Source organism: Mizuhopecten yessoensis, unplaced genomic scaffold (genome assembly GCF_002113885.1).
Source record: "Mizuhopecten yessoensis strain PY_sf001 unplaced genomic scaffold, ASM211388v2 scaffold10065, whole genome shotgun sequence".
Taxonomy (NCBI): domain Eukaryota; kingdom Metazoa; phylum Mollusca; class Bivalvia; order Pectinida; family Pectinidae; genus Mizuhopecten; species Mizuhopecten yessoensis.
In genome coordinates, this window is record NW_018408361.1 from 230,128 (window position 1) to 255,972 (window position 25,845).

The 25,845-nt window shown below is 34.0% G+C and overlaps 1 protein-coding gene across 8 annotated transcripts in view; it reads right to left on the reverse strand.

The window, feature by feature from the left end:
- Positions 1-25,845, reverse strand: part of LOC110459431 (mitogen-activated protein kinase kinase kinase kinase 3-like) — a 70,017-nt gene that overhangs the window by 34,476 nt on the left and 9,696 nt on the right. For 2 of the 8 annotated variants that reach the window (XM_021511670.1, XM_021511667.1), the window contains exons 2-16: positions 23,126-23,183; positions 19,766-19,856; positions 19,411-19,475; positions 18,391-18,494; positions 16,662-16,704; positions 16,087-16,159; positions 14,066-14,197; positions 13,617-13,679; positions 12,829-12,910; positions 12,002-12,109; positions 11,118-11,199; positions 10,720-10,742; positions 9,906-9,958; positions 3,621-3,659; positions 349-396 (exon numbers count right to left, since the gene is read on the reverse strand). In XM_021511670.1, the coding sequence (XP_021367345.1) occupies positions 349-396; positions 3,621-3,659; positions 9,906-9,958; positions 10,720-10,742; positions 11,118-11,199; positions 12,002-12,109; positions 12,829-12,910; positions 13,617-13,679; positions 14,066-14,197; positions 16,087-16,159; positions 16,662-16,704; positions 18,391-18,494; positions 19,411-19,475; positions 19,766-19,856; positions 23,126-23,183 (1,064 nt within the window). The remainder of the gene's footprint in view (positions 1-348; positions 397-3,620; positions 3,660-9,905; positions 9,959-10,719; positions 10,743-11,117; positions 11,200-12,001; positions 12,110-12,828; positions 12,911-13,616; positions 13,680-14,065; positions 14,198-16,086; positions 16,160-16,661; positions 16,705-18,390; positions 18,495-19,410; positions 19,476-19,765; positions 19,857-23,125; positions 23,184-25,845) is intronic. The other 6 variants (XM_021511672.1, XM_021511668.1, XM_021511673.1 and 3 more) reach the window with 3 other exon arrangements.

The window sequence follows — 25,845 nt, forward strand, 5'->3', positions numbered from 1 at the left end:
TTAGTACTGTACAAGTCTGTTCTAGCCACACTTACAGTCCTGTTAGTACTCTACAAGTCTGTTTTAGCCACACTTACAGTCCTGTTAGTACTTTACTGCTATAGAAATTAAACACACATGCAAATTCCTATCTCATGTTAGTTTGTGAACATGTTATTAGTCCCCACCCTTCCCACAAATATTCAGCTCAGTGACAAAGCTGATGAAAGTGTTTAGCAGTAATTCCTGTAAAAAATATATCCGCCTCATTTTGCACTAGCTGGCCTATTCATTGCAAAGCAAATATGGCTAGCGAAGCTATGGTTAATTATAATTCTGAATAGATATGGTAAATGAGAGACTACACACCCAAACCTGTCACTATCAATATCTGGAATGTGTTCGTAGATATCAAATCTAAAACAAAAACACACCACAACTCATATAAATACAACACGTTCACTATCCACATCTCATTGAAGTTCAGATAAATTTCACTTAAAATTCATACGAAACTTTACGTTGTAGAATTACACTGAATACTACAGGTAATAGAAAGGAAAGTTTGAATTGCCTGACAATCAATCGTAAACTAAAGGTTAACAATTTGTAATAGATTATTTGTTCACATTAATGTTATCATACTGGGGTAAGTATCTATATAACAAGGTATCAAAATGGTAAGCTGAGCATATTCCTTTCTTCATTTAAAAAGTGCTTTTTTTTGGTCATACTCCAGCTCCAACATGGAAGCTATGATCAACAAATGCTCGCCTTTTTAGTTCCTGCAGTTTATCAAATACACTGTTTCTTGTGAACACAAGTTTGCCTTTATCCATTTATGCATGTTTTGTCACTGAGCACTATGAAATACCACTATGATAGAGGAAGTACAGGGATGGTACCGGTAACACTACAGCTTCTTCAAAAAGATGATCATCTACACTCTATTTTCTACATACAATCCAACAGAAAATATACAGTTTTGCAATGGAAAAACCAGTTCTGAAGTCACTAGGAAAATTTCAACTTAATAAAAAATCATAATGATGAAAAAAATCATATTGGTTTTTTTTAAACATAAAATCAAAATTACCAAATACACTGTATGACATCAGGTTAGTAGTGAAACGTCAACAACACAAAACTAACACAAACACGGATCTGAAGGAGACAGTTGCTTTGGTGGCTGATCTAGGTGTGGCTATATACATCGTGTAAGATATTAAATGAAGCCAGTTCAGAAATCCATGACTTCCAGTTTACTTAAATCTATCGAACAGTCGGATATATTTCTTTATTTTTGAATTGACCTTCAAAGCAATAGAAATGTACGTACTGTAAATAATCGTGTATAGTATGTGCACACTTTTTTTATGGAAAAATGAGAATATCAATTAAGTATGTGCACTATACACAGTAACAATTTAAATCTAGTCCTGAGTCGCGACCATATTTATTTCTTGGATTTTTGCGGAAAAAGTTTGAAAAATTCTCACAGCAATTAACTGTTAAAATATTTTCCATCCTTTATCTGCCACCTGTTAATGAAATAGAAATAGATACCAGACAACTACAGGAAGAGGAGGACAACACTAGCAGACAACTGGTATCAAGGGAACAGATTGGGGGGTACATCTACAGCACAATACATGGCGGGGCTGCAAACATCAGTATCAGGTCCAATCAATGTTAATCACTGTGTCAGTCTGCAAACTCGACCGTTTGTCAATCCTTGTCCCTCGTGTTCTTGCAGGCATCCTCACACATTACACATCGATCAAAGCAGGAATCATGACAACATTGTATCGTGTGTATTTAACAAAATATATCATCGCAGTTGTATCTGTTTTTATATTCCTGACTACTTTTATGTCTACATGTACAGTACTATGAAACACATTGTACATGGAAAAGATATTGATAAATTCATGTGAAGTGTGTTTTTTGCCTAAGGACACCCAAATTTTAAACACCATTATAAACTGAAACACAACTAAACAAGGAAAACTTACATATTTGAAAAACATGTTATTTCTTAAAATAATATCCTTAGTCTCAAATGTAAAGCTTCCTGTTTAGATTTTTTAAATCATTCACCCCTGAAGACACATTTGAACTCTTCCAATTCAAAGGTTGGAATAGTTCATTATGAAATTTCAGGGGTGAATTAGTTGATAGAATCCTGAAACTGTCACACTGTTCCTTCAGGTATGACAATCAATGCAGGGATGGTATATACAAATATGATTGTAACCCAACTACAGGATATTGGTTTGAATCAATATATCTGTTCTGCCCTGAGCATGAAGAATATATTGATCAGCTTATAATGACAGTGAGGATTAAAGCCATCTACCAGTGTCCAAGACTATGGTGTACTACCTTAATCAAATAAATGGGAAAGGATATTTCCGTTTCTGCATTTCCACTGGGGAAATATCTGATATGATTTATTAGGGAGAAAATTATATTTATAGAAAACAAAGAATCATAATATCTGTTTGGAAACACAAGCTTTCATGCCAAAAAAACAATACATAAAAATACTGTGACATTGTTTTTGTCATAAGGAATGTTTCAAGAAAAACAATGGATGTTGGTATTATAGAAAACATCATATGATGCTTGTCAATACAGACGACCTTAAAAAAAGGGGAGATAATCACAGATGACTTTATAGGAAGGGAAAAATATTAGTTAGTAGACCACAGGTGAGTTTATAAATCTTATATAAAATCAGCAGCTACTTTGTAAGTTAAACTTTAGATTACAAACACAGGTTAATCAACTGGAAAACTGAATACAGCATAGTTACACAGCTTAGAATCAACCCAAATATACTTGCACACAAATAAACCTCATTTTTCTGAATAGATGTGCAAAGAATCTTCATTTCACTTAATATGCTTTTCCAAATTCAAACAAAAATTTCCAAATATCAGATTTGTAATTATTTATTCAAAAATATTGATATTTTATTTTTTATTTTTTTTGAAATTTAAAAGAAAATATTGAATCTACTTGTAGCTTGAGATTGTTGGTAACAACAAATAGGACAAAGAACATACTGTGTTGTTGAAATCAAAAGCCAGTACATTCAACATGTTCTATTGGCAATACTCCCACAAACCCCAAAAATAATTTGCACGTCAGAAAGAGGCCTCAACGTCACCTGTATCTCAACTCTCCCTGTACCACTTACTTTTCAATTTGTACTGAATTCATTTGATAGGAACTGTTTGAATAATTATATGTGTAATGATCTTTACATTAAATGACATTAATGCATGAAATGTTAGAACCCCCCCCCCCCCTCCCCACCATAAAAGTTATACATTTCGCTTATTTAAGATAAAATAATCTATTAACTAATTCACCCCTGAAATTTCATAATGAACTATTCCAACCTTTGAATTGGAAGAGTTCAAATGTGTCTTCAGGGGTGAATGAGTTCATAGGAACTTTTAAATTCATTTAGTACATTCAGATTCAAGGGATTTCTTAACATTGTCTGATCAATCCCTGAGCTGCCTGAGAGTAAGTTTAGGGCGAGATATGGGTGACAGACGACCAAGGTTTATACTAGTGCCCCCTTTGCTGTAGTTGGTTATATGAGAAGCGATTTCCCAGGTGCCTACCTCCGCTGTAACTCTTCATCAACTGACTGGAGCAGACCCCTGCGTACACAAACAAATGCTATTAGCATGTGGCATCACATTCAATGTCTATGTGCTGCCTGCCAGAGAGTGGTATCTAATCTCAGTGCCACCAGATCGCAACATGTGACATCTTGGTGCCGCTAGATTATCCAGTACATATACTGTATATTTATATACAGCATCTGAACATCTTATCTCTCAGTGTCTACAAACACCATTCTACAGAACATTGCACTCATCATAACAAGGACATCTACTGACAGGTAGGTGTAGCCATGTAAAATCTCCACTGATATAGCACAAGATCATAGACAAAAGTACAATTCTATTTACGGAGTAACGAGCCAAAAACTTTGATTAATATACAGCCATTATAATATATATATAGAATAAAATAATAGGTATCCAAGATGGACTGCCAGGCCTTTCTGCCTTCTTGGGCTTCTCCAGACATCTGTCCGCCTGAAGAAGCCTATGAAGGCAGAAAGGCCTAGCAGTCGATCTTGGATATTGTTATTTTACACTAAATTTTCCTTCACAAGAACTTGTTTATTTATGATCTACTATATAATATTTCGTCTTTTCGTATTGCAGAGTTATCTTCTCTTGCGAGTAGGTATTGATTGTTACGTCTTTTGTGTGGGAGAGTAACGTCATCAATTTTTGAGAAAACGACGTAATTTTCTTACACAAACTAACAACGTAACAATCAATACCTGCTCACAAGGAGACAACTCTGCAACACGCAAAGACGGAATATGCCTAGATCAGCTACATATACTTGATGTCCTATTAGGTTTTTTAAGTTTTTAAGTTACAGCTGCATCATCCGTTTTAATTTTAACTTATTTAAATAAATTTCATAACAGTTACTACATCATTAAATCTACATAATTTATATTCTTAATAATCAAATACAACAGAAATGTGTATATTTCTCATTCTTTAGAAAATACTGGCAGACAGAAAATAGTACTGATTTTAAGATAAAATTTGAAACATCAAAACCTCTTACAGTGAATCTCCTAAACTACAAATGGTACCTCATCTGTATGTCAAAGAAAAAATATGCATGTATTGCAAAAGTTTCAGCAGTGAGCTTTCACAATAACCATTTAAAAAAAAATCTAGAATGTTTCACGCTATTAAACAGGCAAAACACAGGATTAAGCCATAAAATAAACCAAATAAATGCTACTAATTAGTATAAAGAGCAAAGAAACAAGCATTCATACATAAAATAGATATTTCAATTTGTACAAACTCTGTATTTCAAAATCAAGAAAACAGTCCCACTCATGCATATAACTCGATGAAACTTATAAAGCTCCATTCTGATCAGACAACACTTTATGCTTCTAATACGATCCATTTAAGGATCCCTGTCCCACAACACTGCCGTTTTTCCTAGATACAGTAATTACCTCCCCTTAGATTATGTTTGGATATAATTGCAGCACAGATACAGTACATTTCACTTATATCACGTTTTCTTAATGCACTGTTTTTCCTGCTCTATAATCTATGTAATTCAATTCTTTAATTATCACTTGTTTCAATATCATTTTTGCTTTATATCACTTTATTTTGGCCACTGTCACCAAAAAATAATTGGTAAATTAATGTAAGAATCAATTAGATATGTCCCCGGGATCTAGTGTCACACCTGGACGGGTTATGTAAACAACATCACGACCTAACGGCGTCTTTTTCACACATGGCTGTGTAGTACATAAACAATGTATAACAAACTGAAGTCACGAGGTTTGCATCCCGATCTAGCCCCGCTGATTTTCCCTGTCTAGCCTCGCTTATTTTCCCGGTCTAGCCCCGCTGATTTACCCGGTCTAGCCCCGCTGATTTTTTTTAACTCTCAGGACACTTTTGTTGTTTATATTTTGTTAATTTTCATTTTTCCCCCCCATTAAAGTCCCTCAACTCTGGTTTTCTTTTCAAAAATGCTTTATCAAGGCTACAGTCATGTCAGAAATAACAATTTCCAAGGCTACATTCGTGTCAGAAATAACAATTTCCAATACTTTTGTTATATTTTTTGGTGGTGGTACAGGCCTCCTTAAAAGCAATTTAGTACAAAAGTATTCCTATCCCAGTATTAAATAATTATTTTGTATCCTTTAAAATGATTCAACAAGTAAAAATTTCAAAATAGAGTGCAAAAAAAAATAATTAAACTGAAATGTGCTAACATTCTTAACCTAAATTATAGATTATATTTCAAAATCCATGCACACCTTTTCCTTTTAACTTGTCAATGATTCAGATATATGTATTTTCACAACTTAAAATGTCTGAAGAAATACATGAGTTATATTGGAACAGCCTAGTAAACACTGTAACAGTTGTTGTTAATAATTCAAATATCTATATATATGTAGTGACATCGGTAGTGTGTCGGATCAGTACTGAAACGGTCCGGAGTTCGCCGCACACAGGGAAATGTTTTTTTTATATTTATTTTTGATTCATATATAGAAGTATTAATATAGTAATTCGTAATCCTAAACAAATAGTACTCTTTTTCTTAAGACCATCATTATGTATATATCTATTGCTGTGATAACGCCACAGTTTATGACGTCATAATTATATCCAGTCTGAAGAATCTCCTTGACGAGATGAAAGTACTGAAGACTTGTTGTTGAGATTTTTTCTTTATATATATATATACAAGTACATTTCAGTAACAGTTCTGTATAATTAAAATAATCAACTTCACTTAATAACATACACACAAACTAATGTCAGATTTAATTTAATTTTAGAAATGTCCAAAACAGTTTCCTAATTAAATCAGGATGTGCCCTTTAAGAATAAACATTCCTGGTAATACTAGAAAATGTTTGTAAACACACATATGAAAATGAAGGTAAACTTAAGTTGTCATATTTATGGATAGTCAGTAACATATAATGAATTTTAGACTCCTAGTATAAGAGTAACAGGGCTAAGAGCAACTCCTAAACAAGATGTTGTATGGATGGACAGATGGGCCAATGAATGCCCCCTTTATGGTGGGAGCATAAAAGCTAGTAAATTTAAAGGATTCTGCATGTCTTTTTTGAGTCCCAACAGAGTATTTCAACTATCTTGCCGCACAATGCATTATTATTTTTTTATAATACTCCATGGGCCATTTCATTCATCGAGAATAACCCATTTTTCCTCTTTTAAACACAGAATGTTTAAAAATCAGGCCTGAAATGCTTGTAAAAGTTAATGTAGAACTTCCATATTAAGGTTCAGACTGTTTGGTCCCTCCCTGTTTCAAAAATAAACAACTAGGGACCAACTTATCCTATTGCTTGGTCAGTGATAAACAAACTCAGCCAAATTATCTACTAAGATGAACCAATACATGTACCAACAGTCTGTCGACTGATCCAATCAGAAAACGACATAAAACATCTATATTTTCACAGAAGATAAAAAAAACACAATCAGCATTTTAAAGTATGAAGAAAAAATTAAGCATTCAATTACAAATTTAAAGATATTCTTCCTTAACATTTAAAATTCTACGGTTCTGATAACAGAAAACAGGTTTACTAGAATGGTTTTGAAAAATCGTTACAAAAGTACAAGCATGAAAATGTTAAGTGCTTGGCAGAAAAATATATAGAGATCAAATATGCATTAACTACTATAAAACTGAGGTAAAGGTACAGAAATAAACACGCGCATCCATGCATTTTCCTTCGGGCCGTTACCTGGACATGCAGGAGACATCCGGGCTATAGGCAGGGGAGAGAAGTAGACATATAGGATATATATAGGGCAACAAACAAGTATTCTCTTAAATTTCTAACACTTAACAAATTACTGTTAGACATAACTATATCTCTCCCTCTTACTTTAAGCAGTCTCCTCTCTCCGTCTCTACCTCTTACTTCTTTAAGCAGTCTTTCTCTCTCCTTCCATCTCTATCTGTTACTTCTTTAAGCTGTCTTTCTCTCTCACTTTTTTTTAAGCAATCTCTCTCTTTCTCTTGCTTCTTTAAGCAGTCTTTCTCTCTCTTTCTCTCTCTTTCTCTCTTACTTCTTTAAGCAATCTCTCTCTCTTTCTCTTACCTCTATCATGTTAGTTACATTCACAACATAAACCTACAGTAAATTACATCAAGTTTCAAATTTGATGGTTATATGTGTTTCACATATATATACATGTACATCATTTTCACATGTTACAAATTAAAATTTCTATGTATATTTGTCAATTCACACATGAATATTAGTGAAAAAGAGAAAAAAAATGTCTGAAAACACTTCAAAGATTTCTGCATTGAAAATTGAATATTATGGAAGTGACAACACATTGTGCTTAAAATATGTACAGATTAGCTAGTATCATACATGTATACTAACCCACTGGAGTCAAGAAAATAATTACACACAGGGACATTATAGTTTGGAATTAGGCTTTACCTGATGTTCAAAAAGACAATTGTATTGATTAAAATTTAGCGCAAACGAAATACAGGGCAAGATTTTCTGATTACGTTAATCGATGACAGGAAATTGGAATCAATCAATCTTAAACTTGGAAATTGATCGATTATATCACAAATTTGTTTTCACACCTACCTTAATTACATAATCGTACATAAGACATGCCAATGCTCAATAAGTATATATCCTGTCATGTACCATGCTAACTGTCATGCAGACTGTAGGGCTACATTGGATCTGGCAACCCTTGTGTTTGAGCCTACTACCTTTAGAATATACCTGATGTAAAAATGTGTGAATAAAATTGAAAGCTTAGAAAGATGTACACTGATATATAAGTTACATTACTTGATGTATTCTAAGGTACATTTCATTTCCCCACCTACTGTCATTTTATAGACATCACATACAACTCTTTTCCCTTGAAAATGTGGGGAGATAGTCAAAACTGTGATTCAAAAGTGGAACAATCAGGTTATGTTCTATCCCTTGTAAAAGTGGGGAGATAGTCAAAACTACGATCTAAAAGTGGAAGACTCAGGTCATGTTCTTTCCCTTAAAAATGTGGGGATTTAGACAAAACTATGATCTAAAAGTGGAACACTCAGGTCATGTTATTTTCCTTAAAAATGTGGAGATTTAGTCAAAACTACGATCTAAAAGTGGAACACTCGGGTCAAGTTCTTTCCCTTGTAAATGTGGGGATTAAGTCAAAACTATTATCTAAAAGTGGAACACTTAGGTCATGTTCTCAGTGTTTGACCTGATTATTTGACCAGTTGACCAGTTCTCTTGCCAAGATCCAATGCAGCCAGTGTTAGATGCAAGACTAAGTTCTTTAGAAGTTAAATACAAGTGTCCCAAACAACTTGTGGTAGCTGGGGTAATTTGAACAGATGGTTGAAATGTTTATATTGTGTGATCTTAATGTTGTTTTATTTACTCTTTGTTATATACATCTAAGAGTATTTGTACAGCTAACAGACATAAAATTATACATGGAAATATCTGTGTATCCCCAAAAGTGCAAAAGTTTTTATCTGGGGTAGTAATTTAACTCCCAAATAACTGGAATCTTTTAATCATCGATATCCAGGCGAAGACATTTCACCCAACCTTTCCAACAAATCAACAATTGATGATACCCCTATCCAATAAGGAAACATCCACTGAACTAAATTTCACATAGACATGTCATCTCATCACTGAATGTTTTCAGCAAGTAGTATTATCTGAATAGAGATAGAAGAATTCACCACTATTTCATTGGCCTGTCACCAATAAGTTTTACATTAAAACATTTTATTTTGAAAGAAAAACTCCTCTATCTAACCCCATTTGCTACAAAATCCCCCCAAATGTAATCTCTATTGCCTGAACCCATAGTGACTTTCCTTCTCAATATATGCATGCTTACTAGCATTATATATTAAAATAACCCCAAAACTTATATCTCTCTACCAAAATCTTATATTTCATTTTCATTTTGATAGGTGACCGTTTTGTTCAATTGCTGTACAAATCAGCGAGTCAATCATTTATCATTTGTTTGGGTCCTGTCAGACATTCATCATGACAAATGCAAACAAGCAAACAAGCTGGGAGGAAAGCTAACATCAACAAAGCACAACAGAATAAAAAACATTTACAATCAATCAAAATGTAAAAGTGTCAACGTATTCTGAAGACGACCAATAACCATCTATCTTGATACTGTATGCTTAAGGAACCATCGATAGCTGAAGGAATTAACCACACAACAGCTTAGAAGAGGCGATAAGCTATAACAGATACTTACTGGTTAGAGATGTCGTTATCCATCCAAGCCTGGCCCGTGTAGAATCTCTCGTCCTACAATAATGTTATGAGTCATCAGCACTCCTGTTACACACTATACATTTTTAATAGGAATATGTAATAGGAAAAAAGATGGATGAAGACAACTGTCTCTATATCCATATAAATGATACAATACATATTTATAATTCATAAACATTCGATTTTAACATGCATGTTAAAGCTTATAAATTTGCAAAGTGATCATATTTCATATCTATATTTTTTCCAAGGTTCATCTAAATTGATTCGAAATTGATTTCAATCGACAAAAGATCAGTTTTAATATATAAACCTTCACCCCTGTGAGATGTGGCCGTGTTTTCGTTGATAATTTAGTCATATCCCGGTATCATCAGTTCACTTTTGTTCGGGATGTATCTCAAATTTTTAGGATATACCTCCGTTATACCAACAGTTAATTGTTCTTCTTGATATTTGAATTCTGTATTCCAGCTCATCTAATTTGTTTGAACTTTTTATTTTATATCTTATGAAAATAAAATTGAAAATGTTAACAGAACAAAAGCATGCTTTTCTCACCATTATGTTTTCTGGGTACCATTCCATAATACAGTTATATAGATTCATGTTCTGAGATTTTCTTTTTTATTATAAGAAGTCTGAAGAACATGAGCATAAAATATTTAATGATTCAATTACATCTCAAAGTAGTGTCAAACAACATTACAAAGTCAGGATAATTTGGCTAAGTTTTACATAGAGAACACCTATAACGGTTTTACATAGAGAACACCTATAACGGTTTTACATACCTGGTCAGGCTGAGGAATATTTACTGTAAAAGAAGGAAATGTATCTTTAATATTTCACATAGATTTTAATGGAAACATTCTTTAAAGTTCTGTACCTAAAGCACAATCACTCACTCGTAAAACACATCTTCACCTTATATTACAACTGTCCTCCACAGTAGAAATACAATAGCTATAGTAAGGTGTACAAATATTAGTCGTCATACTTAATTCTTCTTATAAATGAAGAAGAAAAGGATGAAAGTTTAACTGTGTCTAGATTTTATAAATTATTATTCCAATGTTACCAGATTCCTCCTATAAAAATAATTGTACATTTTCAATCCTATCTTGGTATCAAAAACTCCAGATTATTTGGAAAATATCTGAATGCAAGTATATAATATAAGTTGACGTACCTTTAAGTTCTATGCTGTTGCGAGCAGGGTTATTACGAGCAGATCGTTGTGACGGTATCCTCTGCTGAATGTTCTGTATGATCTGAGGAAATAATGTGTTCTACTATAGAGACATACACACTTTGGCCACCACGTATCCGTATTAAAGTGTTGTTGTTTTTCTGTCATAATGAATTATTGAACTTTATCTGTGTTAAAGTTGTCATAGTCATCAATTGTCTATTTCTGTTATATTTGTGTAACATCGGAAGATGCAAACAAAAGCAGCAGTGGGAGCCTTGTGAGAGTGTAATGTGGGGTGCGGGTCGGCCGTGCGGGTCGGCGGTTGGCGGTGCGGGTCGGCGGTTGGCGGTGCGGGTCGGCGGTTGGCGGTGCGGATCAGCCGTGCGACAACGATCACCTCTTCAAGTTTGTTACTCTCCCAAGGGTGTAACTGCCACTTTCACTTGCAGATTCCAATATTGTAACCTATATTTCAGATACCTGATATTTTTAACAGGTTTTTCTTGGGACTTAATCTAATGAAATGGATACAGAGGTTTACTGTCTTCCATTAACACAACATTCACACATATTATGTGTGTTTTGAAATGATTTTCAATTCATTAGAAAAGTTTTCTTTTTCTGATCCTGTTACAGGTATTTATTATTGAGCACATTGTAAATGAGAAATTTCAGAAATGTAAGTAATTTACAAATGGAGCATAATTCTATTATTTCAACCAACAAATGTGCTGGTCATTTCTGCATACAAATGTCTTCAATACTGGCCCTCCTATAAATATCTCAAGTCCTGCTAAGTTACTTGAGGTCAGTAACCATATGACTCAATATCCTTTGATCTCAAATACATATTTACAAAAATCTTCAAGTATTTTCCATACCCCATCTTCATCTTCAACCATGATTTCGAAAGTGTTGGTTGGGTTGCGAGCCTTGTCCAGGATTTCTCTCGTCAGTCGCCGAGACAGGTCACTTTGCATAAACAGGTGCTGTGGGATAAACATCATGTACAGTTAAAGCATGTCAACAGACAAACTAGCCAACTTTGTTACGGCAGATTTGGATTGGAGAGACATTTTTTACTTGAAATGTGGGAATACACCATCCTAAACTCTAAAAAGAGCGATGACCTGACAAATGGTAGCTGAATAAATTGGATAATTTTAAATCAAGATATTTTTGGTGGGGCCCAAATTCCATGGTTTCCCCGACAAAGCACCCTTTTGTGGGTACATGAATTTGTGGATTAGGAGTACCCACTGAAACTGAGAATTGCCTTATATAAAACGTGTAATTACTTGATTACCCAATTAATTGATTACCCATAAAATCAACGAAATTAAAACTCCCACAAAAATTAGTCATTTTACAGTAAATGAAGCTCAATAGTAAAATCAGTTCTAATCTTAATACATTTTTATTGATTGATGCAGTAAAAAAAAACATTTTACATGACATAACAAAACACAGAAATCAACCACTACCAGATATCTGCAAGTAAGTAGTAAATTTCCATATATTGTCCCTAAGCATGTGTGACTGCCACACGATAAGAGGGGGAAATACTGCCTTATTGGCAAGCCAGCTTTTCCAGAAATGTGGTATAACCCCGGGATATGCTCTGCAATTCTGCAACGAGGAGCGTGGTCCACTAGTGGCCAGACCAGACGGGTTACAATGTTCTAGATACAAATTAATTATTATTTACCTCTAATAATTTATCAGCTGTTGGTCGTTTCCTGGCATTTTTTGTGAGTGCAACTTTTACGAAATGTTGAAATGTTGGAGACCTGGAATAGATTAAGCAAAGAAAACTTAACAGAATATCCTCAATTACTGAATATACATCTACAGTGAAAATCCTGTATATACTACTGTTAGATTACCTAGTTTCACTAAATAATTCTACAGTGAAAATCCTGTATATACTACTGTTAGATTACCTAGTTCCGCTAAATAATTCTACAGTGAAAATCATGTATATACTACTGTTAGATTACCTAGTTCCGCTAAATAATTCTACAGTGAAAATCCTGTATAAACTACTGTTAGATTACCTAGTTACACTAAATAATTCTACAGTGAAAATTCACATTTTAATTCTTACAGTGAAAGTTTATATATATTGTACTTACACATATCTACAGTGAAAATTCACATACTATACTTGATATGCTTCTACAGTGAGATAAACATTTGACTAGAATAATAATTTACAACTAAATCAAGTTTTGCACAACATTGTAAGTGTCATGGGTGTACCACTAAGAGTGTGTAAAAAACTTATATGACCAAATTGTGACATCAGATATGCCGGGAAGATTTCATTTTCTTCTTCAGCAAGCTTTTCTCGCATATTTTCAAATTAGATATTATTTTCTTGTCGGTAAAAAAAAATCAATCTTCCGTTATCGTAATAATTCCTTAATGATCTATATAAAGAACGGAAGAACGGTACACTTGTTCTTCTCACAGATGTAGAGGAGAACCACTTACCACTTTGTCTTGTCTTTCAGCTGAGGGGGTTTGAATCCACTTTTTGACATCAGGAACAATGCTCTGAAAAATGATCAAGCATAACGGTCATTGATAACATTCCAACACTGTTTAAGAGTGGAATTCTAGTTAAATGCTGATTATCATATTGCTGTTTCTTTGACAGGAAGTATAATTTCGTCATCTTTCATGTTATGACTCAATAATGAATATGTCATCAGCACAACATTTGATAAGACATCTTACCAAGAACATTAAGTAAAAAAATGTATATTTTCTTAATTTTTTACACACTAAATAAGTGTGATAATTGATTGGGTATTATGATAATAAAGTGGACATAGTGAGACTTCCACATTTTTTAATAAAATTCATTATCAACTGACTGGCTACTAGGAAAAGAAACTGGAACTTTGACATAGATGATTTGTTTTTCCACCTTGACATACCTCATTGGGTGAAGGTCAAACATGGGAGGTTGTAGCTCAGCGAACTCTATAGCTGTGATGCCCACCGCCCAGATATCACACTGTTGGTTGTAACCTCCCTTCCTCTCCACTGCAGCCACCTCAGGGGCCATCCTAGTCAAATACGGGCAAGATATAACAGCTATACATAGATATACACGTACCATTATATCACAAATACGGGCAAAATATAACAGCCATACACGTACCATTAAATCACAAATACGGGCAAAATATAACAGCCATACACAGATATACACATACCATTATATCACAAACACGGGCAAAATATAACAGCTATACATGTACCATTAAATTACAAATGCGGGCAAAATATAACAGCTATAAACAGCTATACTCATACCATTATATCACAAATACGGGCAAAATATAAGAGCTATACACAGATATACACATACCATTATATCACAAATACGGGCAAAATATAAGAGCTATACACAGATATACACATACCATTATATCACAAATACGGGCAAAATATAACAGCTATACACGTACCATTAAATCACAAATACGGGCAAAATATAACAGCTATACACATACCATTATATCACAAATACGGGCAAAATATAACAGCTACACACAGATATAAATGCACCAGTACTGTGAAATCACTAATTTTCGTGAGGATTGTAATTTCACCAATTTCGTGGGTAATCTTCATCCAAGAATTCATAGGTCCACAAAGTAATTATAAGTTTGATAGTTTGATATAAAGCAGTTCTCTGTTTGAGTTGGTATATATGTAATCCACAAATTCATGTACCCACAAAATTGTGTCTTTTTTGTCGGAAAACCATGAAATTTGGGCCCCATGAAAATATCTAAGTTCACGGTATATCACAAATACGGTAAGATGTTACAACTTTACACACTTAACAGATAAACATGTATTAGTGCATCAGAAACAGGAATCTGTCATTACAGACTCGTTCATCAGGAATGGAACTTGATATTCTGGTAAATTTCCTTTCTGAACAATTTCATGTCTATAATTGGGGGAAAAACTACTTTCAAGCAATGACAGATTTTTTCCCCACATATGGTAAACCTCCGGACAGTTCGAATAGGCGGATAGTTCTAACACACTTTTTGAACAATAAAAATAATAATTTTGTGTCTAGTGATAGTTCGAACCCTGCTTACACACATTTTGGAGTGTTCAAACACACAACTTGAGTAATGAACTTGCGTAATTATTGATCGAGGTTGGCTATCGGCGATGCAATAATAGCCTTGCGAAACTCGCTAAACTTGATCTATTTGCGCATCGACAGGGTTTAACTACTCTACATGTACAAAAATAAGTCGCATGTCACCGATAATTGAGTTTCTTTCTTGTAAGTTTACATGTGCATGCGCCAGTCAAACATCTTTAGGCCCTGACCATGTATAATATCCTAACAGTACACGGAGCGCGGAATGTTACCGTCACGTCGGTGACAGATGTGTGTATTGTCATGATATTACTGATTACAATTTGATTATCTGACCCCCCGCATTCTAATCAGTACAACTGAACTTTCGCCATTACTCGAGAAAATATCTACTGCTTTGCGGCCTACATACTTGTCTCCGCTTTGCAATTGAACTTAATAATTGATTATCAATATGTAAGTAAATATAAGAAAGATATATATATCGTTATTCATCTCCAGATTTGCAAACATATATTGCAATAAGGCCGTCGTTGTTTCGTATCAATCACTCGACTGTTTGCCGAGATTTTTGCCAATGTCGAATTGGATAGTTCGAACTACTCTTTAATTTAGCTGCTATAATTTCGTGTAATTCCAACAGGATTGACAATATTAATTTAATTTTGTTCGAACTGACCGTAGGTTTACCGTTTATGCAGTTTAATGTAGAATATTGATGTGGAAAAAAATGTGAGGTGTACCGCACTGGTTTTACTGCATCCATTAACAGATTTTCGTTTATATGAACGTAGAAGTAATATGTTGCAAGCTTGTCATACGTACCAGTAGGGAGTTCCTATGAAAGACTTTCTCTTGTTCATCGTCACAGTTATCTGGGCCGACACTCCGAAGTCAGCTGGAAACAACAAAGATTGTTATTTAATGTGTATATCCTTGATAAAATTACACCGAATAAACAATTATTTTTAAAAAATTAACACTGAAAACTTCAGCAGATCTAGAAGAGAGCACTATTTAAAGGCTATTTATTATTAAGAAATTTTCAAAAAAATTATACAACATTGAATCCCCTTAGGCAAAGGATACTACAAACTAAATTACCCTACTTCTGACTACAAACCAATTATCTTTTATGATTTTAAACCAAATGCCCATCACTACGTTTTGGTCATATTTTGAAAATATAGATCTTGAAACCAAAAAATTCTTCAAAATATTTAAAAGCAGGCTTACAAAATATCTATTTGTATAAAACTTTAAAATCTTGTGAACATGTCTGTTTGCCTGGTGTTACCTGACTTAGAATTGACTTTTTGGTAAATCTGCAAGGTGATCATGAGTGGATTTGTGTTTGGAATGTTGAGCAGTAGGAAACTTAAAAGCAAACTTGTACTCACCAAGTTTTATATCACCTTCGTCTGTTAGTAATATGTTGGCACCCTGAAACAGATAACATATACAGTAAGTTGATGTGAGTGAGGGTGATACAAGTTAAGGTGCTGTTAGGTTAAGGGTACTACATGTACGTATACTGCATCAGTTATAATTTGCACAGAAGAGTTCCACTCAGGGCTTTTTTTAATTGCAGTGTTCTCCCAGGTATAAAGAAGGTGAATCAACCTAAAGGAGTGGTTTTTTTTTTAGCTTAGAGTGACTTCCCCTGTCAAGTTTTTCATATGTTGTTTGGCTAATAATTTGGACACGAATTCTGATATTTTGCTTGTATAATTCCTCTATAGCAACATTGGTTTAGCGTAAGCTTTGTAATGTTAAGGTTCCAAATTCGACCACTGCATTTATCTTGTTTTCTTTTTCCTTTTTTTTTAACATTCAAATTTCAATCAACTACAAATCGGTCAAACGCATGGCAACATATGTTTTTTCTGAATACTTCTTTTGAAAAGGTCTAAAATGAACATTTTACAGTAGTGACATTGGTCACAATATAGTTTAGGTTATTGGTAGCTTTACTGTAACTACCGGTTAATTATTTTTATCAATAACATCAAATCATTATCATGATTAGTGTTAGGTACATGAAACTGGAACAATATTTCACTCAAAATGTTTGTAGAACGTATATATGCCCCCATTCTTGCTTTAATGAAAACGGAAAGGACACAAAACCTAAACCAAAGTCAGTTAAACTGAAAATAAAGGTCACAGTGACCTAAATTTCAAACTAAATCTGGTCATGACATATCAAAGTCTTTCAGGGGGCATAAAATGGTGACCTTCACTGAAAGGCAGTTTTTGCAAAAAGTTTGATTATAGAATACTGCTGAGGCAAGGGAAACAGACATAGAAGTAAAATACAGGTACTTATATATAATATATATCTTACAAGATAAACATAAAATTCACCAGACTGAGTTTGTACACAAATATTTTAAACAATTTCTCCAATAAATTACAACAGCCTTATTATTCTCTTCAAGACCTCTAGATATTAAGTTTATACACCAGCTGACCATCTTAACATGGGACACATTATATACCAGGTACACAAAATTTCAACAAAATTTCAACAAACCATAATGAGTAAATGACACGGATGCATAATACACAGTGTACCTGTACAGGGAAAAGTCTGTTTCCCTGTGTTATAAAATGTAATGTCATCTGACCAGGAAGTTTCAAAGACTATATATACATATAATAATAAACGAGTCCCGAAATTTCAAAGGTTTACCCCGCTCTCAGTGATCATTTGTGTAAACCTTAACACTATATGTCTGGGCCCTGTTCATTTGACCCTGGCTTTTGATTTCTGGGAAAAGTTGTTCTTGAAAAGGAAATTTTGAGGTGTGTGAAGCACATTCTGTAAGGGATAAATGTACTAACTTATGAACTCATGCCTTACTGAACAGATTTTATATGTGGGTATCATATAGCTGTAACAAAACCCTTCCTTAATTGGGAAATAAACACAATATCCCTATAAATCGCCCACCCACCCCATCATGGCAGGCTTGAAGTGCAGAAACATAAAAAATTACTTCCTCTTTTACGAATTTAATCTGACATAAATTTGCGTTGACCTAGATATACCACAGTGACTGCAGTCTATTGGAGGCTGTCATTATATAAATGTGTGTAGCAGTTTTAAGGACTCTTCGTACATACCTTTATGTCTCGGTGCATCTTGCCGCGACTGTGGAGGTACATAAGTCCTTTGAGTGTTTCACGACACACAAAGGCAATCTGGGGTTCCGACAGCGGACCTGTGACTGTTGAAAAAACGAATAGATATGTACATAGAATATCATTGGACTTGTTACTCTCTACATCCCATAATATTAATCAACAAATATTACTAAGTTAGTGAAAATGGCTTTAGTCGGTTCCTTCAATGATGATCAATATGGTTAAATAAGGGAACGGTGTATCCACACCCTTACAGCTTACAGATACAATGTATATACAATTTACTGCTTTTGTCATGTACATGTACACAACGTTTCACTTATTATCACGATGCATAATGCTACTTTCGGTTAATATCATGTTTTCTTAAAGCATTCTTTTTTCCTGCTATAAAATATATGAAATTCAATGTCCGTTATTATCATTTGTTTTGATGTGGATTTCGCTTAATATCACTTATGTTGGCCACTGTCTATAGTCTTTACAGTGCCAGCTTCAGTAGATTTGACAAATAAAGTTGTAAATAAAAAACATATCATAAAATGACATCAAATTACATACAGTTATTGATAAGATGATTATGTTTATAGTTCATGGTGCCACCCATCCGTAAACATACAAATATTGAAGTAATAAGACAATTCTACATCAATGATACTTACCAGATACATGTACCTACACTATCCTACAGTATAAAGCTACTAAAAATCAGGACCGCGTTTACTGAGACAGGGACATGTTCGAACATTTGCAAACAGCATTAGTAATGGAGTTTTATATATACGTACTGTATATACAAATGTATATATTTGAAATGGGAAATTTGCCTCTGTAAATTAAACTGTACTGTTAATCTACAATGTGAATATAACGTTTTTTACGAATAGCCGAAAGAAAAATTCTTCCTGATCAGGATTGAAAAATATGACTGTTGCACAGCTGCTTTCCAAACCATGTTCCATACTGAACCCACTCCATTTGTCTATGTTGTACACTTACTGTGATATATGTCCTGCATGGAACCCCCTCCACAGTACTCCATGGCAATCCATAGCTTGTCTCTCCTTCAAAACACAATGGTTTTCATCATGGTTAAGCATGTTCAACAAATCAGAATTGTGTTGAATTAAAGTATGAAATAGTTAAGAATGTATCTCATAAGACAATTTCAGTATTTAGATGGAAGATTAGTACACAACAGTTCAAAATGTGTCAACTGCCCTAGGTCAGATATATATGCATTTTATGTAGATACATGTACCGTTTGGCTAATCAAATTAGGGCCTTTTAAGATGCTATTGGAGTGTAGTTTAAACGATCAACAGTCCCTGCAAAATTCTGAATTCTGTATTACCTGAGGTAACTGCCAAAGTAAGCCACAATATTAGTGTGCTTACAGTCCTTCATCATCACAATCTCCTGCTGAATGACGGCGAAGTCATCTCCTACAAGGGAAATGGTATATTACAACATTATTGTTTACTGAATGACGGCGAGGTCATCTCCTACAAAGGAAATGGTATATTACAACATTATTGTTTACTGAATGACGGCGAGGTCATCTCCTACAAAGGAAATGGTATATTACAACATTATTGTTTACTGAATGACGGCGAGGTCATCTCCTACAAAGGAAATGGTATATTACAACATTATTGTTTACTGAATGACGGCGAGGTCATCTCCTACGAGGGAAATGTTATATTACAACATTATTGTTTACTGAATGACGGCGAGGCCATCTCCTACAAGGGAAATGTTATATTACAACATTATTGTTTACTGAATGACGGCTAGGTGATCTCCTACAAGGGAAATGGTATATTACAACATTAATATTTACTGAATGACGGCGAGGTCATCTCCTACAAAGGAAATGGTATATTACAACATTAATGTTTACTGAATGACGGCGAGGTCATCTCCTACAAGGGAAATGTTATATTACAACATTAATGTTTACTGAATGACGGCGAGGTCATCTCCTACAAAGGAAATGGTATATTACAACATTAATGTTTACTGAATGACGGCGAGGTCATCTCCTACAAGGGAAATGTTATATTACAACAAAAAGGATTGTTTACCAATATATATGTAAATAGGTGAAGCTACATCAGGCAAACAGTTATACAAATGAACAACTAGTACATACATTTATTTGTGAACTTAATCATCCAAGAAATCAGTCCAGGATCAGAATGATGATTTATTAATTTTAACACATGTAGATTTGCACATGAATATCATTTAAATCTGGGTTAACTTAACAGGTATGATTTATTTTTTTATCAATAAATGACACCAGGTTAAGTTTGATGATTCCTTGGTCTTGTCTAGTCTTCATTGACTTTACTTGGACTTTAATTATCAATAATGCACATTTCTACAATAACATGAACTATTCAGAGAAACTAAATATATGACATATAAATTGTGTTTTGTCATCTTCAGAAAACAGATCATGTTTGTTAAGTGTGTACTTGTGTAACAATTCAAATCCAGGCCTGGCATCACCTTATGACTATGAGATTTAACATTTCTTATAATATTGGAAAATAGATACCTTACAATTTCATAATCAAGTTATCTTATTTTCAATGCACATTTTGCTAGCTACTGATGCATGTTTCAGAATTTTCTGCATCACTGATCACGGCTGGTAGCTCTGTAAACATCTTATCAGTTGTTTGAAATGCAAACATGTGTAGAAGTTAAGATTGTCACAAATCTTCTAATTTTTTAAGATTTATAATTACAACATACTAACTGTACTAGGCATCTGAAGCCAAGCAAAGCAAGTCAAATATTTCAATTCAATACAGCTTAAGTACATTTTTCATCCACACCATATACATGTACAGATCGAACGGCAAATGAGCAAAAACAACAAAAGAACTATGTATATAAGCTTTATTATGAAACTTAGGCATGTTGCAAGCCCACAATCCTCAGTTCACAAGATTTTTAAATGAAGAGGACCATATAAGCATCCCCCCTCCGTCTTGAACAATGTAGCTCTTATAGTACACCGTTATATACTGGACATGTGAGTTTTTGCTGAGTGACAATAAAGCAACTATCACTATATATATATATATATATAGAATAAAAACAAATTTTTCTGAAAAATTTGTTTTTATTCTAAATTTTTCTTCGCAAGGACTTATTTATTCATTATCTACTACATGTATATATGTATATATATACATACATGTAACTAAACACTTCCCAAGATTCCCCCACCCCTGGCAAGAATCAATATACTACCATCATTAAATTGGTCTGTAAACATTTCCTGGTCAGTGTACGTGATGATCATTGTATCGATATATAGAGCACACTGCAGTATTGGTAATAATTAGTCTAATTACAGTATGAAACATTCACATGTGACACACATCTTGATGACCTACAACGCGGGCACTGCAACAGATACAGATGTAATTACTGTATGTGTCGACCGACTAACTATACCTGGCACCACTATCAATGACAATCAGGGGCCTGCGTATACGTAGCTAGCCCTTGTTCTGAGTGGATTCATTTCAGCGAAGGTTTTAGGGCAGGGCCTTGGTAGGGGGACAAGTGGATGCAACAAGCAGTGTTGTTGTTTTGTGTTTGTGTGAACATTTGGTTGATTTACATGCGTGCCAGCGTATAGGCAGCTATAAGCATGCTAACAATGGAGGTCTGGATCAGCTGAATTACCTATACCAATAGATCCCTTTTGTATCTTATTATGACCACCACGACATTCAGAAAGCTTGAAAAGGTTGGCTTATTTATATTTTTTACCACAGAAACAAAAATTTCATTTTGATGAATCCCATTACTAAGAGATGAAGTGGACTCTCAAAACAAATCTCGAAAATTACTGTCATGTCAAAACTGATGACAAACTGGAAAACGATAATTTAATCATGATGTCATAATCAGGTCTCTAAATAGTTCTTTTTATCTCCTGCAGGGTCACCATCATCATCGTGAGACAACCGTAACAAAAGTTTTAGACATTATTATCCCAGGTGTAATATATACTAGACATGCATTTGGTATGAATCGGTTTTAAATAATTTGACCTCTATGCACGGCTGCATTAAGCACGACACTGTATACAGTTTTTTTTAACTGTTTTATTTACAAGCATATTCTGAGAAGTTTAAGGTAAGCTAAACAGTTACTGCAAACTGATTTATAATTAACTTCTGTTGGATATACCACATGTATGTACAGTACAAATGATCAAATACGAAAATTTCCTCTATCAAATTTATTTAAGGAAATTTTTGAATTTGATAAATTAAACGACTGAAATGAATGGATAAGTTTATAACTAGTGCTTTTTTAATATTGTTAAAACTTATAAATTTTCTGAAGTATGATAACCAGTGGATCTTCAAACTGACATACATTTTTTAATTGAAAACAAAATTGAAGGGGAAAAAGACATGTTGTACATATATATCCTAATTTCTTACATGCATACAAAATCCAGAAATATCATGATTCTTATCTTAAACTTTTCATGATTTTTTTTAGATAAATATTTATGTGGCTTTATAGGTGTATATATGTTATTGGTCTGTACCTGAACCCTTAACATTCCTCGGGAGACAGATTCCTGATAAGGACAGGAATATTAATATGTATTAAAAATACCAGCATTTGATGAGAATTAGCATTGTTTATCTTGGTTGTCATGGTAACTCACCTGGCTCTAGCTTGATGACCTTGATGGCCGACAGCTCTCCAGTGTTTAGGTTCCTGGCCTGGAAACCACAAAATACTTCATTAGTATAAATAACAACCAAACTATTTATCAAGTTTACCGTATATGAAGTAGGTGTATAACATGTGACAGTTCTTGAAGACATACTGTGACCACAAAGTATTTCAGTAAAATTACAGTGTAATTTATATACAGCAAGAGCTAAACCTGTGACCACAAATAAACATACAATAAGCTTGAGTTTCAATTTTCCAGCAATGCATGTAAATGAACACAATTTATCCACTCTAAATTGTATATACGTGCACAATTATCACTAACTGATTTAATTATCTAAAAACTTTTCCTATGAAGGCATTAAGACTTCTGCAATAGGAATTACATTCTGTATATGTATTTCAATATAGCTATTGCATTTATCTGGTAGCAAGCACTTGAAGCAGTAGGGTTCCAAATGGATTTTAAATGTTGGGGGGGTTTATCGATAGATTTTCAATATTCTGTATCCCCTGGTCCTCAGTTACATGTACCGGGCATATATGTACATTTACGTATGAATACAACAGTTCTTGAAAAATGGGGGTACAATGGGTAAAACCCCTTCATATAAGGCATATCTTGTAATATATTGTAGTTGATGACCAGTAGAAATGCTAACAAATGATATGAATTATTATATTTGAGTTCCCCTTTAGAATGTCCCCACCCCTGACTTTAAGCTAGTATATACATCTACATGTACATGGGCTTCTTGCAGAATAAATGCGGTAGTACATGTACAGTGTACATATATATATATAGTTTGAATAATCAATAAGTTAAATGATTGGATTTCAACTGAAAATAGTCAATGATTCAATTACAACTGAAGACTTTTTTTGTTGAAATATTTGTGGTTAAATGTGTTTGTTTTTTTAACTTTGTTACTTCTATTCATTTATACCAAAATAAAATAACATAGCACACTTGTAATTGATATGATTTATAGTACATATATTATATTCATATCACTTGTTTTTTTTTTTTTTTTTCATTTTTTCATATTTATTTATTTTTTAGGAGGGGGGAGGGGTTATTTTATACAAAACAGGAAAATATAACTATTATCATTTTTGGACGGGAATATTATTTGGCCTAATTTTTAAGTTTGCATAAAACAGTTTAAATCAACACAATTCTCAGAAACCTTGTATCAATACACATATATCAAAATAATTTAAGAACGGCATATGGTTGTCGAAATATACTGGCACCATCGATCCGAGTGTTAGATGTCATGATGTAGTATGGAAGAGTTTCACACCTACACAAGGCCATCGACAAACCATAAACGGAAGGCTTAAAAGATCAATATATTCTGTCTGATACCATCATGCTACAACTATACAAGAGGCCCAATGGGCCTGCATCGCTCACCTGGTATTAATCTCACACTTGTAATCTTAAAAGTGGAGTAAAATACAGCTACAGGCAGAATATCAGTGTTTGATTCATAAGAACCTATTAAAAGATTTAAACATATGACGCCCGTGACCTTGAATGTCGAACAAGGACATCAGGTTGAAAATTGGTCAAGGTCATTCATTTGAACAAACTTGGTAGCCCTTCATCCCAGCATGCTACAGGCCCAATATCAGTACCCTGGGCCTTTTGGTTATTGAGAAGAAGTTGTTTGAAGATTTTATGACATTTGACCCCTTTGACCTTGAAAGTTGGTCAAGGTCATACATTTGAACAAACTTGGTAACCCTTCATCCCAGCATGCCACAGGCCCAATATCAGTATCCTGGGCCTTTTGGTTATTGAGAAGAAGTCATTTGAAAATTTTGCATTTGATCCCTTTGACCTTGAAAGTTGGTCAAGGTCATTCATTTGAACCAACTTGGTAGTCTTTTATCACAGAATGCTATAGGTCCAATATCAGTACCCTGGGCCTTTTGGTTATTGAGAAGAAATTGTTTGAAGATTTTAAGACATCTGACCCCAGTGACCTTGAAAGTCGGTCAAGGTCATTCATTTGAACAAACTTGGTAGTCCTTCATCCCAGCATGCTACAGGTCCAATATCAGTACCCTGGGCCTTTTTGTTATTGAGAAGAAGACGTTTGAAGAATTTACAACATTTGACCCCTTTGACCTTGAAAGTTGGTCAAGGTCATTCATTTGAACCAACTTGGTAGTCTTTTATCCCAGAATGCTATAGGTCCAATATCAGTACCCTGGGCCTTTTGGTTATTGAGAAGAAATTGTTTGAAGATTTTAAGACATCTGACCCCAGTGACCTTGAAAGTCGGTCAAGGTCATTCATTTGAACAAACTTGGTAGCCCTTCATCCCAGCATGCTACAGGCCTAATATCAGTACCCTGGGCCTTTCGGTTATTGAGAAAAAGTTGTTTAAAGGTTTTAAACATATTTGACCCCTGTGACCTTGAATATAAGTCAACGTCATTTATTTGAACAAACTTGGTAGCCCTTCATCCCAGCATGTTACAGGTCAAATATCATCACCCTAGCCCTCTTGGTTATTCAGAAGAAGTTGTTTAAAGATTTTAACATATTTGACCTCTGTGACCTTGAAAATGGTTGAAGGTCATTTATTTGAACAAACTTGGTAGCCCTTAATCCCAGCATGCTTCTGGCCAAATATCATTACCCTAGCCCTTTTGGTTACTGAGAAGAAATTGTATAAAGTAAAAAGTTGA